The sequence below is a fragment of the Drosophila teissieri genome, chromosome X (assembly GCF_016746235.2).
Source record: "Drosophila teissieri strain GT53w chromosome X, Prin_Dtei_1.1, whole genome shotgun sequence".
Taxonomy (NCBI): Eukaryota; Metazoa; Arthropoda; class Insecta; order Diptera; family Drosophilidae; genus Drosophila; species Drosophila teissieri.
In genome coordinates this window covers 18,790,393-18,809,992 of record NC_053034.1, presented here as the reverse complement: position 1 = coordinate 18,809,992, position 19,600 = coordinate 18,790,393, and the positions used below count along the sequence as shown (strand labels likewise).

Sequence of the window (19,600 nt, the reverse complement as noted above, 5' to 3'; positions counted from 1 at the left end):
TTATTCGCAAATGTACCATTACAATTACAACTGGAGCTTGGAATTCGGGGCGTGGAAGTGGAAGTGAAACACCCGGTCGGGTATTTACACTTACGGAAATGCCCGAAAATCACGACGGGGGCCGGCACCTGAGGAAATTTGAAAACTGTGCGAGTATCCGGACTAATCTTATCGGGAAAGCCACATTATAAACCTTCGTCATAAGAAGCTTAGCTTGGCCATAAAGACCCGAGGTGCGATAAGCGGGTAATCGAGGAGGCTGCTACTGGTAGCGCCGACTTATACGATGGGATTGATATATGCACACGGATGGATGCCCCAGACGTCTGGGTGACGACCGAGCACCGACTCCAGTCGCGCCCAGCATTCCAGATGAAGAAGTCGAAAGCCTACACACTGGAAGCCCCCGATGGCGGCTGGGGAATCCTCGTCTGCATTGGCATGGCCCTGCCCTTTGTAAGTGCCACCGAAGGAAACTCCATCGGAGCGAAAGTGAAGTCAGTTGCATTAAGGTGCATTTCAAGTGCTCGGCAACACTATTTAACAAAAACCGCGAATCATTCAAAATTGTTAACCTTTGAGAGTAAACATGGCATAATTTTGAAACAGTAGTGCCACGTTTTCTTTTGTAATTGAGAATTACTAGGTTAAATGATGGTCAAAACCACTTCATTTTTTTTTTTGGCAAACATTTGACGCAAGATTTTTGCAGACACAAAATCTCGTGTGATTTAATACCAGAAATGAAAGTCCCAAATAGCATAAATTCACCGGATTACTTACAGACGAGTGCCCTCGCGGCTTTGCCATCGTTTGGCCTGGTTTTCGGCGATTTCCTGAAGAGCATCGGAGCGGAGACGAGTGCCATGGCTATCATCACGAGTGCCTTCTTCTCCTCGATGAGCTTCGCCGGCCTGTTCTCCGGGTCCCTGTTCCAGCGCTTTGGGATGCGACGGGTGGGCGTCACTGGGGGCATCCTGTACTTCCTGGGCACTGGGATGCAGTTGTTCGCCACCTCCACGATGCACCTGATCCTGGCATTTAGCGTGGTGCAGGGATTCGCCTTCGGACTGATGGTGCCCACCTGCTACACGACATTCAACCATTATTTCGTCAAGAACCGGGTGATGTGGATGAGCTTTGCCCAGACTTTGATCGGCTTGGGCTCCATGCTGTATCCTATTGTCATGCAGAAGTTGATGTCATGGTACGGCTTCCGGGGCTGCCTGCTCATCCTCACGGGCCTGAATGCCCATGCGGTGTTCGGTATGCTGGTCATGCACCCAGTGGAGTGGCACATGCGTCGCGTGCCCATCGCTCCCGAGGAACAAGAGGAACTCAAGGAGCTGAGCCCAACTGTGGTGATTAGAGTGCAGCCGGAAACACCTCTAAAGGCTCCCAGGGAGGAGCCCAGTTTTCATAATACTGATCCAGGAGCGAGGAAGCTCTCCCACGCCGAGGAGCACATGCTGAGGGTTCACTCCAGTCGGGCCTCGAGCATCACCAGCCTGGGCAATTGGTCCGGACCCGTGGTGGTCAGTGATGCCTCGCCCCAGATGATGCACAGCCTGCAGGCCTCTCGGCGTCCAAGCATGATTGCCGGTGGACCAGGTGCAGCAGCTACTGTTGCTGAAGATGCTCCCAAGAAGGGTTGGGTGCGCACCATAGTCGACTTTCTCGATCTCACGATGCTGAAGAAGCCCATCTTCGTCAACATCGTGCTGGGCATCACCTTCGCCCTCTACTCCGACATCACCTTCTTCACCATGCAGCCGGTCTACCTCTTTGAGCTGGGATACAACAGAGTGAGTCATTGCCACAATATATATAGTTAAGAACTGGAGTATATATCTTTTTCTATAACAATATTCGGAATACATAAATCAGTTAATCACGATATAATGATCACATTTCTAAAGTCACCTTGAAGCTATCTTTAAAGCAAGCGATTGCTGCTTGCCAAGCAGTTAGTTTACTACTTGCTAAGCAGTGCATCTCACTTCTTGCAAATATATATAAATGCGAAGTAACGGGTAACGGGGCACCGACTAAAGCATTCTCTTTACACGTAGATGAAATTAAATTCCTGTTCTTTTCCCGCCTCCTAAATGTATTACATACAACAAGTACACGGAAATAAATAATACATGCATACCTATGTACACACATACGTTATGAAAAGCAGTCCAAGTCAGTAGTAGCATCGTAACGGTGTTTTCAAAGGAGCGCCAAAAAAGAATTCTTAAAGAACCAACATTTAAGAACCACTTTAAACTCACACTAAACAATATTTATTCCAAGTTAACATGCTGCACAATCATATAAGCAATTGGTAAACAAGGAATCTTTTGCAAACATTTAGTTAAATGAGATTTAGAAGTTCCTTAAAACGACCACAAAATGAAAGGAGCAACAAACGCGTCGCCATTTTGAATTTTTCGAATGCACTTTGGCCGCTTTCGCCGATTAGAGATGGGCCTACAACGATTGTGTTGTAATCGGAAACAGTATTTCAGTGGTATTTCCAAATTCAAAAAGCTTACCGTAAAAATAGTTAGTAATTTTTTTAAAGTGGGTTTTCTAGTTTGAAAATTGCGATTGAGAAGTTAGTTCCTGTTTTTTCAGTTTATTCTAAGCCCTATGGTAAATAATCTATATTTTTCAGCCTGACACGGCTACCATTATCGCCATTGGAGCGGCCGCTGACTTGACATCTCGAATTTTCCTGGCCATTACCGCCGTGTGCATCCAAGTTCCTTCGAGATACATTTATTTGGCTGGCGCCGTCCTCACGGTCTTTGCAAGATTCGGTAGGCAAACCCTTGGGCTCCAAGATCTCCCACTAATTTCCCTCATTTCCCAATAGTTTTCAATGGAATCAGTGAGTTTGTGGGTATGGCCTGCATCACGGCGGTTATTGGATTTCTACGCACCTGGCTCCACGTTCCATTGCCTCTGGTCTTCGCCGACTACTTGCCCAAGGAGAGGTGGGTTCTTCTGGCAAAGTATACACTATTATTATTGTTTATATCTTCCTTGTTCAGGTTCGCCAAGGGCTATGGCTTGTTCATGTTCATCCAAGGCAATGCCATGTTCCTCATCGGGCCCATTGTTGGGATTATTCGGGACAAGACCAAGGACTACATTCTCGTCTTCCACATCCTGAATGGCTTCATGATCCTGTGCGCCGCTCCATGGGTCCTCGAAGTGCTGATCGTTAAGTTTCGGAGGCGCAACAAAATCGAACGCAACAACGTTGATCATGAGGATGTAGATAACCAAGGACGTAGTGCAATGGTCCATTAAAGAGATTTCCTTTTTTTGGAAATCCAAGGACGCAGTGCGATCGTCCTTTGAAAATATTTACCCTTTTTTTTTAAATACTGTTGTGTGTTCGTGAATTGTTGGAGGTAATTGAGGTACAATTATCTGAAGTATTAAACAAATAAAACTAAAAACAAAAGTGTTGTTATAATGAAGTGAAATATCATTTGCAAGAGAAAAATAGTTAAAGGCGTCATTCGGTATGAAAAACGTTTGTCCTTAAATGGAAAATGGATAATAGAACATATATTTAAGTGGGTTATGATAGGGACAATCTTCTTTGTAAATAATAAATAGCACATCAAAAATAACTACAATCAAAAATATATGTTTAACTTTTTAATGCCTAACGGTATTTTCCCTTGTTTTGGTATTTTGAATGAAGAAATCCATAGTTTGGTAATACCATTTGGTATTCGCCGCTGCCCACGTGGCGGTCACACTAAAGGGGCCAAGAAACTGGAATTTAGTAAATAATATAGAATAGGATAGTTAACCAAGTGACAATGCTGCAGCAAATCAAGATGCTGCTGCTGGGCATCATAACGCTGTGCCGGCGTGCCTTGTGCTGCTTCTCCAGGCGCCGCAAGCTGAGCCACAGCGGCTCCGGATCCGGTGACCAACTGCAGGCGGTGAACGTAATTGTGGAGCGGGGTGACTTCTCCGCCTCCTCCGCTGGACAGGCCAGCGGTGGCAGGTCGGCGGTGGCGCGCGAGCGGGACTGGAACTCCTGGGACGACAGTCCGCGCACCGTGGAGGAGCACATAGAGCAGTACCGCCAGCGGATGGCCCAGCCGCCCACGCCGCCCAAGGAGGAACCCGAACCGGACTTCTTCAGTGTGAGTTGGCACATACGTAATGGCCGCGGATGGCGCAGCTTGCCCGGCCAATAGCTCTCCAAATTATAGAGGTATCCGCGCTGATTAGTGGGATATGTTGGGGCTAAGTGGGGCTACCTCCACCTGTACACGTATCTAGGTGACTTCTGTGTGATTACTATCATCTGCACTCATTTTTATGTGGGGCATAATCACGCCATAAAGATAAGCCGGCTTGGAAAACGGCAGGTATACCAAATCTAAAAAGAATGTTATTCCAAAATATTCTAGTTGTGTTCAACTAAAATATTGGGTTTTGAGTGTTAACTACCCATGAAATATTCGAATATTTAAATTATTTACTTAAAAACCTGATGACGTACTTTATAACTGGGATAATATGTAAATATTTAAATTATTTTTGTCTTGAATTACAAAAATATGATTCTCTGAGCAGACGAAATTTCAAACCAGAAATAATTAAACAATGCACTTTGTTGAAATGTTGAGTCATTTAGATTTGCTGATTTGACAAATAAAACTGACGGCTTAAAAGCCTTATGGCCAAATGTGTTTCCTATGCTTTAAAAAGCAATTAAATATAGATAGCCTTACTAAGTAAACTGATAAGTAAATGCCTACAATGTTGAATAATATTTGATAATGAACAGCTGTTTGAACTTGCTGATTGTTTGTATTGAGTTATCTGTTTTATAAACAAAAACTCCATATTTTTGTGTAACAGGCGAGCTAAAGAAATATAAACCAAGTAGTTAAAATACCTAGTTTTTACCTACACTACTGAAAATTCAGTACAATTTGAAACCTTTAAATATCCTGATCGATTTATTTAAAATTATTCTTTTAGGAGCTGACGCCCACCATCAAACCGCAGATGAAGTTCTACCTGGAGGATCCATCAGCCAGTGCGGCGTCCAGCCAGCAAAGTGACTTTTCAAGACTGCAGGCCCAGGATCTGGTGCCCATTAGCGTAAATGTGAGTCGGTGGTAGCCCCAATGGGAAGAATGAATCAAACAAATGTCTCCTTCTTGCCAGGCCGATCTCGAGGACTGGGTGGATGATAATGCCGGCGGCTGGGAGGAGCTGGACACCTCCCAGACCAAGCAGATTCTGCGGGAGAAACGCCGCGAGTTGCGCCACCAGCGACAGCCGCCCGTCCGCCCAGCCCCGCCCACCGTGGGCGCTCAACGGCTGACCGACGGACAGCGAGCGGCGTAGTTGTCGCTGCACCAGCCCCTAACCAACCTCGCCAACCTCACCCACTCTGACCATTCCACAACCGACCACTTGCATTCTGTTTCCCCTTTCTTTTGTTCGATTTAGTTGATTGGCCACACGAAATAAATCTTGCCTTTCACTCGCACTTCCCTGCTCGCGGATCAGTTGGGCCACACTTCCTGATGGCTCTGCGGTTTGGACGCGCTCCATTGGACCCGCTTCCATCTGGAGTGAAGTGGAGTGGAGTGGAGCGAAGTCAAGTCAAGTCAGGCCAAGTGTCGAGTCCATAAAAGCAACGCCAGGCGACGGAAGTGGCAGCTTTCTGTGCGATGCTGCTGCCGGAGCTGCTGCTACTCGGCTTGGCCGTCTCCCTGGCGGACAGCTATGACCGAAGCGTCAACTACTGGGAGGCCTTTGCGCCCGGCAAGCTGCTCCAGCGCCTGGACGCTCTCACTGTCACGGATGTGGATCAATCGAAGGTGGTTAGGCTGCCGCAGCTGATGCAGCCCGTCCTGGCAGCCAACCAGGCGCAGGCCAAGGCGGATGAGAATGTCGACGTGGATGTGGATGTCGAGGCGGATGCAGAGGCGGCGGTCGACGACGATGTGGACAGTCTTAGTGCGGAGACCAGCCACGAGGGATACTCCGGCGAGGACTACGAACGCAACTACGAACAGTTCGTCAAGGAGTACTTCGATCGGGCTGCCGACGACGATGACCACGACGACGGCGATGGCCTGGATGAGGAGGAGACCCAGGCGGAGGCCACCAGTGTCAGGGATCAGCGCTGCCGGCAGGTCAAGCGGAAGGATGGCCAACTGTGTGAGATCTGCCGCCAGTTGAAGAACAACGAGGTGTCCGAAACGTGCAGCTACTCACACGACGATCAACCGCAGCAGTACGCCTATGGCAGCGGCACCGAGTACAAGCGTTACCGCGACGATCCCGCCCGGAAGGCAGACCAGGAGCAGGCTGAGCCGGTGGCACCCAGCAGCCTATGCGTGCGCCGTCAGCAGAAGAACAGCGTCTGCTACGAGTGCAAGGACAGCAAGGGCCAGACGATCGAACGCTGCTACGATGTGCAGGCCCGAAAGGCGAAGACTCGAAAGAAGAAGGCCTCCTCCACTCGTCCGTCAACCACCGCCCACAAACGGAAGCCACGTTCGCAGCAGTCGCAGCAGTCGGAGCAGGAGCAGCGCATATACAAGCGCACCATTAGCTACAGCTATGCCCAAGGTACGGATCAGCAGGGGGAGCAGCCGCCAGGCGGGACAACGGATCTGCCTGTGCCCCGTCAGCGTCGTAGGCGGCTGGTGAAGATCACGCGTCGGCGCGGACCAGCTAAAGTGCAATAATCATGTTTTGTATGACTCCATGTATTCCCCACTCATTAGCTTAGATTAATTGCCACACATTTTTTTGTTACAATAAACCATTCTATAAGAACACATTGCATACTTGTGGGCTAATCAGCTGGAAAAGATCAGCAAGCCTATAAAAAGAACCAAAAAATGTTTAAAACACAGCCTAGAATGTTTAATCTCGGAAGTTTTCGAAAATCAGAACACAACGTACTTGAAATCGATAGGGGAAGTTCCGAAATATAATGTACTCTTGTGGATTTTTATACAATTCTACTATTAGCATAAGTACATATTTCGAATCATTTGCTTGCTTCATAGTTTGTTTTAAGCGGAGATCATGATTTAGATACCCTATAAAATTTGATATGAAGTGTAATTGTTAAATGAAGATCAATGTTCGTCAGAAAGGCAAGGGTAGCCTTTCGATGACAGACAAACAAAAACAAATGTAAGACAAGAATGACAAAGATATATGCAAAAAATAAAACCATGATTCGTTGTTACGACATGTAATAAATAAGACTCGTCGAATTGGTTTCAATTGAACAACAAAACTTTCACAAAAGTCGTTTATTTGCGCGTTTATTGGGGTTTCGGCGATTTGCTAACCATTTCATTTATTTGTAAAACCACAAACATCTTTACATTGGCATTAAACTGGATGCGACAATTTGCAATTGAAACGAACAACATTTACTTAACAATAATTTTGGAGCTGCCGAAGGGAAAGGGACAGCAGGAGAGCGGCGAAAGAGACGGGGATAGTAGTTGGTGATAAATGCGGTTTTGGCTTTGGAATTGCTAACGTTAACTTTTCGATTCGACATGCGATTGAAATCACAATGCCTTCAATATGAAACCATACTCAACACACTTGAATACTTAGCACATGAAAAAGAGTCTGAAACCGACTTTCTAGCCTAGCAATTATGCATTTTAATTCTATTGTTGCTCCGGTGCTTGGTGCGCATAAAAAATTACATTGCATATTCTTATTATTGTGCGACAGTTGATAGCTATAACTTTCCCTTAAGCGGGGCTTCATTTTTAATTAACACAAAGTTTGATGACACCAATTGAATGCAGCTCGTGTCTGCTTTTAGAGAATTTAGTGTAGTTTCATAGTTAAAAACCAATTTGGCTGCTGCTGCATCTTGAACTGCCCTACTTAGTGTAAAGAAGCTTAGAAATAAGCAATTTATAATACTAGAATCCAAAGTTTCATTTAGGGGAAGAGGAGATGGGAGCATGACTGATATTTGCGGAATAAACATTGGTGTTTTTCGCTTCAAGAACATCGTTGTGTTTGCTAACTACACATTTTCGACTCATCAGAACGCCGCCGTGAACAATAATTAGTTCGCAAAGTGATTCGTTGGCTATATAAATAGGTACATTATAGTTAGTTATAGTTATAGATATCTATAAATTGGCTGGCCTAAATGTTGATCATCGTGTAAATATGACGGCTATCGTTATTGCTAAAGCTTTTACTTCCTTATCGTCATTACTTCATTGTAGTATTCTAATTCTCTGTTCGAACATTTTGTGGCTGCGTTGCTTTCGTTATGTTAACATTTGCGTTTCAATTACGGTTAAATATCTACCAGTACAAGTACAATAATATGAATATAAATTTTAAAGCTTTGTTTGTATGGAAATACGCATTCCCTTCCATTCGCACAACCCTCACTCAACGTGGGACGATTACAAGTTTTGAACAAAAAAAGAAACAAACATCTTGGCAAAGAGAACACAGGCACACGCACAAGTAAAACTTAAGTGGCTAAAGTTTCTTAGAAATGTAAGCATGTACATACAGATATATATATTTGCAAAATATAATTTAAAACAATTGAAACGTTAAAGGTAAACATTTTCAAGCAAACATTGCTGCTCGATGTGGGTTTTGTAATTTTTCGGTAATTGGCACAAATGTTTCAAGCAGACGACACAAAAATGTTAAAAAAAAAAAAAGAAAAAAAGGGAAGACAAACAAAATAGGCTTAATCACGAATAAAACAAGTTGCATTTTAAGGTATACATTTAACTAGGGTACGATCTAGCTGCAGTTGTTGTTGCTGTGGCTGTCGACGCTGGCCACGGCCTCCTCGATGGCGGCTCCTTGAATGGCTCCAATTGCAGTTACAGCTGCTACAGTTCCAGTTTCAGCTCCAGTTCCAGCTCCTGCTCCTGGCAATTCAGCAATGGCTGCCGCTGTGGGCGTGATGGCCTTGGGTGCAAAGTAAACCTCGTAATTGTAATATCAAAGCTCTTCGCTGGCCAGTTTCTGCTCCTGCACATACTCCTTGGGAAAGTAGCCGACCTGCAACGGAACCCTTGAGTAACAAACAATCCGATTTGGTTTGCACCGTGTGCTCAGCTCACCGTGTCGCCGATTTTGCCACGCCACCAGCCCTTGCTGTCCCCATCCTTGCCAATGACCAGCACCTGGCAGTCAGTGCGCAGCTGCAGCTGATTGCTGCCCGCTTTTGGTTCGTAGTCATAGAGAGCGGTGGCGATGACCTCCTTGTAGGGCCACTGCAGTGATTGATTTAGCCTGGAAAAGATTGATTGATGTAGAAATTGGTCAACCAAGAAGCTCTGTCTAATGTGCCGTTTGCTTACCCCGCAAAGTTCTCGCCCAGATCGTTGCGTTCGTAATAGGAGACCAGCTCGACAATGGTCTTGAAATGCCTCCGCGAGGATAAACAGTAGAGCATGGAGTCGCCGGAGTTCTCCTGGTTGATTTTCATGTGCTTGATCACATGATCATCGGTCCTAATGAAAGAAAAACGATGATTGAAATGCAGATCTGGCCAAATAGAGTTAACTACTCACTTTAAGCTAAGCGCATACATCGTCTCGTGGGCAGTTGATGGGCCCTGCGGACGAACTCGCAGCAGGTAGGTGCCTATGCGCCGGTTCTCCAGCCGGTGGGCCGCCGTCTCCCGATCCATGTTGCCCGCGAACCAGTTGAACTCGGACAACTGACGATCGCAGACGGGTGGCGGCACACTAACCGGATTCTGTTTGCAACGACCCGTGGACGAGATGCAGCCCTTGTGCACGCTGATCTGGCACACCTTGCAGCGATATCCCTGGTGGATGCGGCCCTTGAGGAACTTGGAGCAGTGGCGGCACGTGGTCGGGGCGTCAAACGTGTAGATCTCCATTTTGTGGTCTGTACTTTGGCAACCAGGCGGTTCCAGGCTTTCCCTAAACATCGTATTTTAAATAGGTTAAGTATTGAACATTAACCACGCTTCACAATCACTTACATGGCCTCGGTGAGCGCCTTGCGCCACTTGTCCCGCTCGTGCTCCGATTTTAGGTACAAAGTGAAGGCTGTCTTGCCCGACTTGCGGGCCAAGAGGAGCTGGTACTTGAAACGCGTGTCCCGGCCAAGAGTGCGTCGCGAATGGCTCTGCTCCACGCGATAGTCGGCCAGGTTGTGGGAGTCGCGGTAGGTGTACTGCATGTCGCCCGTCTTGATGTGCAGCGCCTTCACCATGATGAGGATCTTGTCGAAGACGAAGGCGTATCGCAACTTGGTCTTCTGGTCCTCGTGCGCCTTGATGTGCAGCTCGCCGTCGAGTAGCAGGCGGCCGTACTGCAGCAGATCGCTGCCATTACCATTCTGCAGCAGATGGAGATCGAAGATGCTGTCCTTCACCTTCTGTATGATGACCAGGTGGTCGGAGTCGCGCTTCACCTCGTTGATGTACTGCGACACGTCTATCATTGCCTCCTTGGCCCGCTCCAGCGAGCGGTAATCGTCGTGCAGCGGCGATGTCTCCTTCACCAGCTTGTCCAGCAGCAGATGGTACTTGAGAATGCGCTGCATCGGCACTGAGAGGATGTCCCGCAGCTGCAGCTTGCCCACATTGTAGTCCCGCTCGCACTTCTGCACCAGCTGGTCGATGATCTGGTTCTTCTTGCACACATCCGCCAAATAGTCGATGGCGGAGAGCAGGCAAGAGCAGTATTCGCCGTAGATGAGGAAGGGTTCGCGAAAGTCGAGAAACACCTGGGCCATCTTTATTTTGGCATTGGGCGTCAGCGATTCCCTCAGCTTATCCAGGAACCTTGTGTGGATATCGGCCAGCTCCTGAAGCGATAATACAATTAATGGACTTTAAAGCTGAACGCGAAGAGCAGGCAGCTGCAAACTCACTCTGATGCGCGGGAATATGAGACGCAGCTCGTCCTGGTTGAGATGCCGCTCCAGCGGACCCATGAATTTGGTCTTCAGCGCAGTGAGCACGTCCAGGTAGTTGGACTCCGTGTCGATCAGCTCCCGGATGACGTAGTCGCGCTGCTCGAAGCTCGTCGACGAGGCGGTCTAGAGGGGAAAGACGAGGGGGAGAGCCGGGAATTAGTGCGTTCAGGATTCCGGCCAAGGTCACGGGGCCACCGAAGTGTCTCATGCACGGACAGGCGGTTCGCAATTCTACCTGGCTTCTACTCGTCCTGTGCAGGGCGCACAGGTCTTGGTACACCTCCTCCTCTTTTGTGTTGGTGTGGTCGTAACCGGTTCCATTGCATGCAATATTGTCGGTGGTACTAAACGAAAACGAAATAAAGGCCAGAACTCATAAAATAAATAATGCAAAATCATAATGGATGTTCGGGAAGAGGTAGTTCCTAGCAAACCATATTGAACGGCTTCTTTTCAAGTAATTATCACCGATTTTATTTGCCATCTTTACTATATGTTTACTTTTCATTTGTATCTAAGAGTTTCTATCACACGTACTCTTCACCAACATAAAACTATATTTTATCTATTTTATTTTGAAATAACGGGTGCAAAATCATAGTAAATTATGGAGACTAATTGAAGCAAGTTTAAAGTTTCCATTGAGTGCGCCATAAATTAAAAGTCGATAGATCGATAGGCAAGCAGCTTTATAACCGATTCCCCACTGTTAGCCAACAGACCGCTGTTGCGCCTAACAGGCCATCCCCTACAGCAGCCCTGGCTTGCCAGTGCCAGTGCAGCCAGGGCTGCATCGCTGTCCAGAACATCTGTGGCAGAACAAATAAAAAAAAAATATAGTGGCTGTGTATTTTCGGGATTTCATTTGCTAACGTGCTTCCCCGAAATCTTCGACTTGGCCAGCTCGCGCCGCCTGGCCTCCTGCCCCTCCAGTTTACGCAGCATGGACCACCACACGTACGCCAAGAGCGGATCCAAGAAGTGTAAGCAACAACAACAACACGTGCTCGCTGCTCAAACTGAAACAACTTTTGCATTTTTGTACTTTTCTGCGGATTTCGTTTCGAATCCTGGACATTTGCAGGGTCCGCGGAGGAGAAACGCGACCTGGTGGTGCAGCGGATCGCGGCGGATGAGCTCTTCTCCCGCTACTCACCGAAGCACGCGGAGCCATGGAAGTGAGTTGGTTTCTTGGTTATCAAATCCACGAGGAGATTCGAAAGAGATTCGGGCAACTCCAGAATTTTGGCACTGAGAACACGCGCCAGAGGGTTTTGGTTTTCGAATTAATTGTTTGTAATACTTGCAATCATGTGCCAAATAAACGTGCCACAATGTCCAGATATTAGGTTAAAAACGTGTTAGTAAAGTAGGTTTCCTTGCAACTATCTCTAACTTGAAAAGGCATTTGCTCCAATCAGAATCCGTATAATAAACTGCAATTGTTTGGATTAAATTTAATTTAAAACTATCTTTGAAACCTAGCTGAAACTTAGAAGCTCTAAAAACTCAAAACTTAATTAGTTCAGCATTAAATATCCACTTTAAAGATCCCAACTAACTAATTCAGAACTAGTTTCAGCACTTTAAGCTTAAAACTAAGAAAACGTATTACATTTGATTCCAAAATAAGCCCCATTTGACTTGAAAACTTAAATATTTCGAAAGGAAATCTTTAGTAGTGCCTTGTGTTTTGCTATTCAAATACTATGAATACTAACCAAATTCTATTTACGAACAGAAAATTCAAGGAAATGGCCAAGATTGGCGATTTCAGCGAGAATGCGCTGCGCAAGCAGTGGTTCTCCATGGTGCAGCGGTACCGCATCCACAAGGCCAACACGCTGGGCGCCCCACTCAACAAGCAGAGCATCGAGGAGCTGAACAAGGAGTGGGAGTTCTTCGGCCTCATCCACGCCTACATGAACCAGAAGACCGCCGACCTGCACTCGTACGCGCTCAAGGAGCCGAACGTGGAGCAGCCGAACAACAACCTGGCCATCGCCAGTGTCTACTCCTGCGACGAGGCGCAGCTCTCCCCGCTCATGCTGGGCGTACTCAATGACCACAACTTTGGCGAACGCTCGCCGCCCAATGAAGGCGATAACGATGACTTGGACGAGTCGAACACGTCGCCCTGCCACCGGAACAGTAACAGCAGCAACAAGGATCACGTCCACAGCAACAACGATGAGCTGAACAGGCTGCTGGCCGAGGCCACGACGCGCAAGGATGCGGCAGGCGGCGACGGCGAGGATGTGTGCATGCTGAGCAACACCAGCTGCCACGAGATGGAGTGCGGTCCAGTGATGATCGGCGGCGAGGTGTCCCTGTCCAATAGTAGGTACAACGACTTCGAGGAGGCGACACTGCCCACGACAACGGTTGTGAAGAGCGAGAAGCTGGAGAAGCAGAGCCAGCAGGCGGATAAATTCTTAAGGAAACACCACCGCAAAGTGCTCAGCGAAAAGGAGAAGTATTACAGGTGAGTTATATCCGAAATAAATCCATTTCATGGGTATATCCATTGGGCCAGAGATTAATCGAAAAATCTCTTTTGCAGGCACCGCCGTCGCTACGAGCAGCGAATGGAGAAGCGTCTGATGGGACTGTGCACCGTGGTGGGACACCTGCTGAAGCAGTTTGCGCCCGACATGGATGTGCAGCCACTGTTGGCCCTGGGCAGCGATGTGGCGCTCAGCTCGCCGGCGCCAAGCAGCAGTGACGAGGAGAGGAGCGAATTTCTGGACGAGGCGGAGGAGGATCAAGAGATCCAGGAGCAGGAGCAGAAGCAAAAGCAGCAGCAGAAGCTGGGAGTCGAGGCGGATGCCATGACACTCAGAGTCTGAGCAGACGCATCCGAGTGCTCATCTGGTCGGCTGTTTGTTTCAGGGTTCAAGTGCAAGTTCCTAGCTGTGTTGCCGCACAATGATATCGTGTGGCCCCTCAAATCCCATCTCAAATGACTCGCACTGCGCTTCGTCACTACGCGGACAACCGTCCACAGTGATTTCTCGCTAAAGAAAGCGGCGCGAACAGCGCTGCATAGATAGACACGTTAAGTGATAACGAAAACTGAATACATTAATCAAATGAACGAATGTAAGCATTATATAAACCAGAAAGCAAACCAAATACAATATGTATGGCAGTGTAAGCCTTGGAAACTCAATGGGGTCAATGCGAGTCTCAGTTTCTAGTCATTGCGATGAAAGCGACACTTAACTATCGCGCAATTAGCAGTCTGCACTGTAAAACGATGTACTATAAAGTAAACAAAAACCAAGGCACCATAATCAACATAAAGCGAATCAGGATAATACGATAAACACCGTCATTGACGGACGAGATAGTGGGACATGTTGTTAATGGGATCTGGCTTTCAATCGGCGGCGTTGGCGTTCTGTGTTCGGTGTTCTGTGTTCCGTGTGCCGACCTTATCGCACCGCATCCCCGGCTGACAAGCAGAAGCTCTCGGTTATGGATCGGCGTGGTTGGTTTTCCCCTCCACCTCAAACTACGCGCTCCGATGACTGTACCGCACTACTTTCGCGCAGCGCAAAAACACAGTAGGTGAGCGCTAAAAGTGTGTAAATATTGAGAGGGGGGCAGTGCTGGGCGGCCAGCACTTCCACATCCGGTGGCTATGTTTGGCGCGGCCTTCGATCGGTGTCAAGTGGGGGTCGATAACCCATCGACATGGCCATCGCTGCTCCGTTGCAGACCCGTTTTGGATCTGGCAGCCAGAATCAGAATGGGAATGCCAGCCGCAGAAGAGCGCTCGCAGCGATAGTAGGTATCTGTAAGCTTGGGGATGCGGGCTACGTGGGTGGTGGGTGGTGGTGCGCGTCCGGGTTAGTGGTTCGTTGTGGTGTTAGTGGTGTGAGAGTGCGGGCACAGTGGTGGGTGAGGCTCAAGCTCAAGCGCAAGCAAGACAAGCAGTGTGGGTGGCGGTGCAGGCATGGGTTGCATTGGTTGCATAGGCCTACTTGGAGGAGTCTAGGGGAACAGGCATGGCATTCGAAGGAAGAACGAGGATCGGGCGCGGAAGGAAGAAGAGGTTGTGGGAAGGAGAAGAGGCTACGAGGCTAAGAGGCTGTTACACATGACGATACACGGGGGTGGTTTGATTTCTAGAACCAAATCCGCGGAGCAGAAGGTAATCTCTCTGCAAAGAAGCTTTGATTGGGCGAAATTTGAAGGAAACGCATAATGAGCCAATATAAGCCGCTTAAAGATTACGTTCCGCTCCTAGGATTTAAGCTCCATCTCCAGCCAGACAAGAAACTGCGGGGAAACAGACAATTTCCATGCAAAACATTCGGCATTCGCTTTAAATGTTTCCCATGGAAATTCTGTTGCTGCAGCGTGTCTCGTTGGGATAAGGCCTCGCTGGGGATGCGTTCAGGATCCCACCCCGCTGGACACAAAGACATTTAGTATGTTGGACAGCACACCTCGGGTTTGGCCTTCGCCTGGAAGGTGACGTAGCACAGGTCCTCGTACACCTTCTCGTCGTCCTCACTGTAGATGTAGGCATACTCGTGCTCGGTGGACGCCATCGAGGAGCGGTAGTTGTAGACGGCGGCGGCCGCCCGCTGCAGCCGCTGGCTCTCGCTGACCAGAAGCGACGACGATGAGGAGGAGGTGGACACCAGACGGCCCATCGGTGGCCCCGGTGCAGCGGACACTGGGACGCTTGGCGCTGCGGCTGCCAACGGCGATTCCGATTGCCGGGCATAGGATTCCGGCGTGGGTGTGACCGCATTGGAGGCGCCATCTGTGGTGGAGCTAACCACGTCCAGGGCGAGATCGAAGGACAGCTCGCGCACATGGCTGCCCTGGCAGTCGGCCAGCAGGGGCGTGTCCACGCCCGCATCCTCCACATCGTTGTCGATGGTCGAGTCGCACATGTTGGAGAGCGAGTCCTCGATGTAGTCGTCGATGTCCTCGGTGCCGTTCTCGATCGTGATGTCGCTATTCTCGTCCATCGATCCGCTCTGCGACGTTCTGTCGTAGTATTCCGCCGACGAGGAGGCGGACGCGGTGGCGTCTATGCTGCTTGCCTTCCGCATGTTCAGGTCGCTGGGGAATCCCCCATATGCCAACGGTTGGGCAACGCGCACACATACACACATCAAACGCACGCACACACACACACACACACATTCAGATAGAGAGTTAGTGTGTTAGACAGAGATAGGAGACAGAGAGAAAGAGAGAGATAGAGAGAGTGTGTTAGATAAGGCTGGACACGCAGATGGCTTGGGTCGACTTCCTCGCCTTGCGCAGAGAACTGCAATGATGGTGACCATCCGATATGGCGGGCAATAATCAGGAGCATTTATAGCACTCATAGTTGCAAAGGTTCAGCGATTCAGATTCAGGTTTTGCTGGGTTAAAGGCACTTAAAGGTAGCAATTGGTAAGTGCACCTCCCAGTTGTAGACAACTTTTGGTGCGATCTCAACTTCCGTAGTCATTACAGAGTAGTTTCTTACTTTCGGTTGGAACTCTCGTTCGTTCTATGAATTTAAGGGGACTTTGCAAGCAGGGAAACAAGAGAATATTTCGGAAGTGGCATTGCATTCGTGTGCTCGATAAGCAGGCAGGCATGGGCTTATAGACTTGGGACCGGGAGGCATGTGAGCGCATAATGAGATCGCTTTCGGGTCGCATGGGCTTGGATTTGGTGGCGGGGGCGGGGGCAGGGGCAGGGGGTTGCCATGGTGGAGCAGGAAATGCAGGCTCGTCGCCCGCCGATGGACAGCGAATCAAGCGGTGGAATACGCAACATGGCTAAGGGAACTGTGGACAGTGGGCAGGGATTGACCGGAATTGGAACTCACGTGGAATGCAGGTCCTTGTAGATGGCCTCGTCCGAGTGGGAACGCTCCGTGGGCGAAAGCTGCAGATTGAAGCCACTGAAATGGTTTGCAATTCATTAGTTAGGGTTACAATTGTTTAGACTCCACTATTTCTACAAATTGGTATACTTAATGCATATAAATGCCCCAAAACAAATGCAAACGATTTTCGTGTAGTTCAAAAAGCTATTTTTACCAATTGTAATATATATTAATAATACTTGTACGCGCCGAAACAATGTTATACATCTTAGAACAAATTCAAATTCCAATTCAGCACATTGAAATGAACATGTACATGTTTGCAAACTGGATTGAATGATTTATTTAATGTGTTGTTTTTGAAAAACATTCCGTGCAGGTATTTCCAGAATTCATGAATGCATTAATATCCCCTATTTATCATAATTTCCGAATTTTGAGAATGTTTTTAAAGGAAAAATGGACATGGACATTGGGACATCTCCGAACTGCAAGATAAACCTTTTCTTTTAGCATCGAACAATATTATTTCAGCTGCCTGAAATATCTCCACAATGAGTTTCCCTTTGAACCAGCAGCTGCTCGGATTGGCTTCAATCCTATCCGAGTCTGAATGGAACCGAAAACAGTGGACCCACTTGTTTGCCCACATAATGCAGGTTGGGATGATAACCGGGAATAGAGATGGCAAGCGGAGCACTCACATAAGATCCGGATGCAGTTGCTGCACCTTGCGGCACTGCGACAACTTGGAGAGCGTGATGAGGACGCGGTGGAAGTTGGTCAGGTCGTACAGCATCGTCGGCTCGAAGAGATCGGCGTCCCGGATCCCAAAATTGTTGTGGCACACGTCCAGGAACAACTTGATGTTCTTGCTGCACAGGAACTGCAATGATTCAATTGAATTTCATTTAACACATTTATTTTCATTGTATGCAGCATTATATGATATTGCTGTCACTCCAAAAACATAACTTTTAAAAATTAAATAATAAATTATTTCGAATAAATTTGGCACACTAAACAAAATCTTGACATTCTCAGATTTTATTTGGCACGCATAAAACAACATTTTAAACACATTTTTTATCAAATTTAATACAATATTTGAATATTTATTAGGGACAGCAATTATTTATGTTCAAAACCACATAGTTTCAAAACAAATTAGTTACCATTTTCAATAAAGACGATTTAATGTATTTAAACTATTTTAAATATGTTTAGCAGTATATTTGTTACAAAGATTAAGCAAAGAAATATTCACACATGCATAAATTTGTCTCAATTTTTGTTTTTGGAATAGGATATATAGTATTTATAATTAGTACTTGTGTAACAATAAATAATTTAAAATTAATGTTTTCCAAAAGACCAATTACTTAAGGAATTGGTTAATTGTAACTGATTCAAATTATTTAATCAAATATATATAATTATATAAATATCAAAAAGCCACACTGCCCACATTTCTCTCAGTGCACCGTGTTTACAAGTGTTACAATGAGCCACCATTCACAATTTGCCACCAAAGGCACTTGCTTGTTGTTTTGCTCACCTGTGCCATTTGCGGCTTGCGATTGAACTCGCGCGGATCCATGCTGCTGGGGTCCAGATGGATGACCAGGTTGCAGAGCAGCACTCCGTCGCGCAGCGTCATCGCCAGGATGCGGATCTCGGCGTCCGGCTGGGCGGCCTTGTGATCGGGCGGGATGACCTTGCACCTGGTCAGCCAGGCGACGCACTCGCGCCACAGATCCCCGTTTACGCCGGCCACGCCCCCAAAACTGTTGCTGCTGCTGGCCATCTCGCAGAGGGTGGGGATTTGGGTCTGGATTGGGATTTGGAGGGGGGGATTGCGGGTGGGGCTGGAGGTGTTAGGTGGGGCGCGGGCCCAACTGGCAAGTGGTTGGGGGGATGGGGGTGGGGTGGTTGCTACTCTCGTTGCGTTAATGGAAACAATTGAGACTCATCAGTTGGCCGTTGCGATTGGATTGGTGAACCGAGCACAGATACACAGAGCAAAACGGAACGGAATGAGAAGCACAACACCACACCACACACAACAACAACAATGATTTCGGGGCGATTCGAGGGTGAAAGGGTGTATCGCGTTCGCGAAGGGCTCGCCCTGTGCACCGATACGCGCAAACACTGCTTGCGGCTGCCGAGTTACTCAGAAAGTGCTCGCCACTGTGGTTTTAAAACTAATTTACTTTATTGCAAAATATTGCGTTTATCGAAGAGGAAGAGCAGACTCGACTTCGATATCAGTCTGTGCGGCCGTGTGACCGTTTAGCGGGTCGTCCGAAAATACCGACTGCCCGGATAAATACCACAAGTTAACAGCACTGTTGCCAGTTAAGCTTTTTTCCGCCAATGCTGGCTATTACATTTCCAGGCTCTGCGGAGTCAAACACAACTCTTCTGACATCAATTTTTGTGACAAATAACAGACTATATAAGATTAACTCACTCGGCACGTTTTAACAGAACAATTCAATGTAAATGACAAAACAGAGTAAATATGAATGGAATACACTGTTTGGAAACAATGCCACCAAATATTCTTCACATTGTATATTTTTCCCTTTTCTAGATTTTGTAATCATATTAAATGGTTGTACGATTATTAGAATTCCTATCTGGTGGGTCAGCTGCGAATTTCCCTGGAAATATATGAATATTTGCATTCAATTTTTATACACTATACATTATACATTTAAAAATTACAGTACGTAAAAAACTACAATGCTTTATGTAAAATAAAATATTTTTATTTGA

The 19,600-nt window shown here is 47.3% G+C and overlaps 5 protein-coding genes across 7 annotated transcripts; 4 read left to right on the top strand and 1 right to left on the bottom strand.

The window, feature by feature from the left end:
* Nucleotides 1-330: 330 nt before the first annotated feature.
* LOC122624104 (monocarboxylate transporter 7) lies at nt 331-3,502 on the top strand. The gene is made up of 5 exons (XM_043803546.1): nt 331-456; nt 786-1,805; nt 2,666-2,810; nt 2,867-2,987; nt 3,045-3,502. Exons 1-5 carry the CDS (start codon nt 373-375, stop codon nt 3,304-3,306), a joined length of 1,632 nt encoding a protein of 543 aa, XP_043659481.1. The 5' UTR covers nt 331-372; the 3' UTR covers nt 3,307-3,502.
* Nucleotides 3,503-3,747: 245 nt separating this feature from the next.
* LOC122625328 (receptor-binding cancer antigen expressed on SiSo cells) lies at nt 3,748-5,391 on the top strand. The gene is made up of 3 exons (XM_043805436.1): nt 3,748-4,163; nt 5,011-5,139; nt 5,200-5,391. Exons 1-3 carry the CDS (start codon nt 3,831-3,833, stop codon nt 5,380-5,382), a joined length of 645 nt encoding a protein of 214 aa, XP_043661371.1. The 5' UTR covers nt 3,748-3,830; the 3' UTR covers nt 5,383-5,391.
* Nucleotides 5,392-5,700: 309 nt separating this feature from the next.
* Nucleotides 5,701-7,161, top strand: LOC122625327. Its single transcript, XM_043805435.1, has one exon. The coding sequence runs from the start codon at nt 5,712-5,714 to the stop codon at nt 6,735-6,737; it is 1,026 nt and encodes a 341-aa protein (XP_043661370.1). The 5' UTR covers nt 5,701-5,711; the 3' UTR covers nt 6,738-7,161.
* Nucleotides 7,162-7,325: 164 nt separating this feature from the next.
* LOC122625325 (protein vav) lies at nt 7,326-19,111 on the bottom strand. 3 transcript variants are annotated; one of them, XM_043805432.1, is made up of 11 exons: nt 18,375-19,111; nt 17,521-17,702; nt 16,817-16,891; nt 15,424-16,053; nt 11,204-11,312; nt 10,924-11,091; nt 10,028-10,857; nt 9,588-9,965; nt 9,375-9,527; nt 9,135-9,306; nt 7,326-9,072 (listed from the first exon to the last, which is right to left on the bottom strand). In XM_043805432.1, exons 1-11 carry the CDS (start codon nt 18,621-18,623, stop codon nt 9,013-9,015), a joined length of 3,006 nt encoding a protein of 1,001 aa, XP_043661367.1. In that variant the 5' UTR covers nt 18,624-19,111; the 3' UTR covers nt 7,326-9,012. The 3 variants fall into 3 exon arrangements, with proteins under 3 accessions (XP_043661367.1, XP_043661366.1, XP_043661365.1); XM_043805430.1 differs by lacking the exon at nt 15,424-16,053 and having other exon boundaries at nt 7,331-9,072; nt 18,375-19,107; XM_043805431.1 differs by lacking the exons at nt 16,817-16,891; nt 17,521-17,702; nt 18,375-19,111 and having other exon boundaries at nt 7,330-9,072; nt 15,426-16,581.
* Nucleotides 11,730-14,125, top strand: LOC122625326. Its single transcript, XM_043805433.1, has 4 exons — nt 11,730-11,951; nt 12,053-12,146; nt 12,710-13,453; nt 13,532-14,125. The coding sequence occupies exons 1-4, from the start codon at nt 11,912-11,914 to the stop codon at nt 13,815-13,817; spliced, it is 1,164 nt and encodes a 387-aa protein (XP_043661368.1). The 5' UTR covers nt 11,730-11,911; the 3' UTR covers nt 13,818-14,125.
* Nucleotides 19,112-19,600: the final 489 nt, after the last annotated feature.

Bases quoted from the DNA above. Each gene is read 5' to 3' on its own strand.
- LOC122624104 (XM_043803546.1), top strand. From the start codon at position 373: ATGAAGAAGTCGAAAGCCTACACACTGGAAGCCCCCGATGGCGGCTGG. The intron at 1,806-2,665 runs GTGAGTCATTGC...TATATTTTTCAG, and splicing joins TTGAGCTGGGATACAACAGA to CCTGACACGGCTACCATTAT. The intron at 2,811-2,866 runs GTAGGCAAACCC...ATTTCCCAATAG, and splicing joins CACGGTCTTTGCAAGATTCG to TTTTCAATGGAATCAGTGAG.
- LOC122625328 (XM_043805436.1), top strand. From the start codon at position 3,831: ATGCTGCAGCAAATCAAGATGCTGCTGCTGGGCATCATAACGCTGTGC. The intron at 4,164-5,010 runs GTGAGTTGGCAC...TTATTCTTTTAG, and splicing joins CCGAACCGGACTTCTTCAGT to GAGCTGACGCCCACCATCAA. The intron at 5,140-5,199 runs GTGAGTCGGTGG...CCTTCTTGCCAG, and splicing joins TGGTGCCCATTAGCGTAAAT to GCCGATCTCGAGGACTGGGT.
- LOC122625327 (XM_043805435.1), top strand. From the start codon at position 5,712: ATGCTGCTGCCGGAGCTGCTGCTACTCGGCTTGGCCGTCTCCCTGGCG.
- LOC122625326 (XM_043805433.1), top strand. From the start codon at position 11,912: ATGGACCACCACACGTACGCCAAGAGCGGATCCAAGAAGT. The intron at 11,952-12,052 runs GTAAGCAACAAC...GGACATTTGCAG, and splicing joins CAAGAGCGGATCCAAGAAGT to GGTCCGCGGAGGAGAAACGC. The intron at 13,454-13,531 runs GTGAGTTATATC...TCTCTTTTGCAG, and splicing joins GAAAAGGAGAAGTATTACAG to GCACCGCCGTCGCTACGAGC.
- LOC122625325 (XM_043805432.1), bottom strand. From the start codon at position 18,623: ATGGCCAGCAGCAGCAACAGTTTTGGGGGCGTGGCCGGCGTAAACGGG. The intron at 17,703-18,374 runs GTGAGCAAAACA...GAATCATTGCAG, and splicing joins GCAAGCCGCAAATGGCACAG to TTCCTGTGCAGCAAGAACAT. The intron at 9,073-9,134 runs GTGAGCTGAGCA...GTTCCGTTGCAG, and splicing joins GTGGCAAAATCGGCGACACG to GTCGGCTACTTTCCCAAGGA.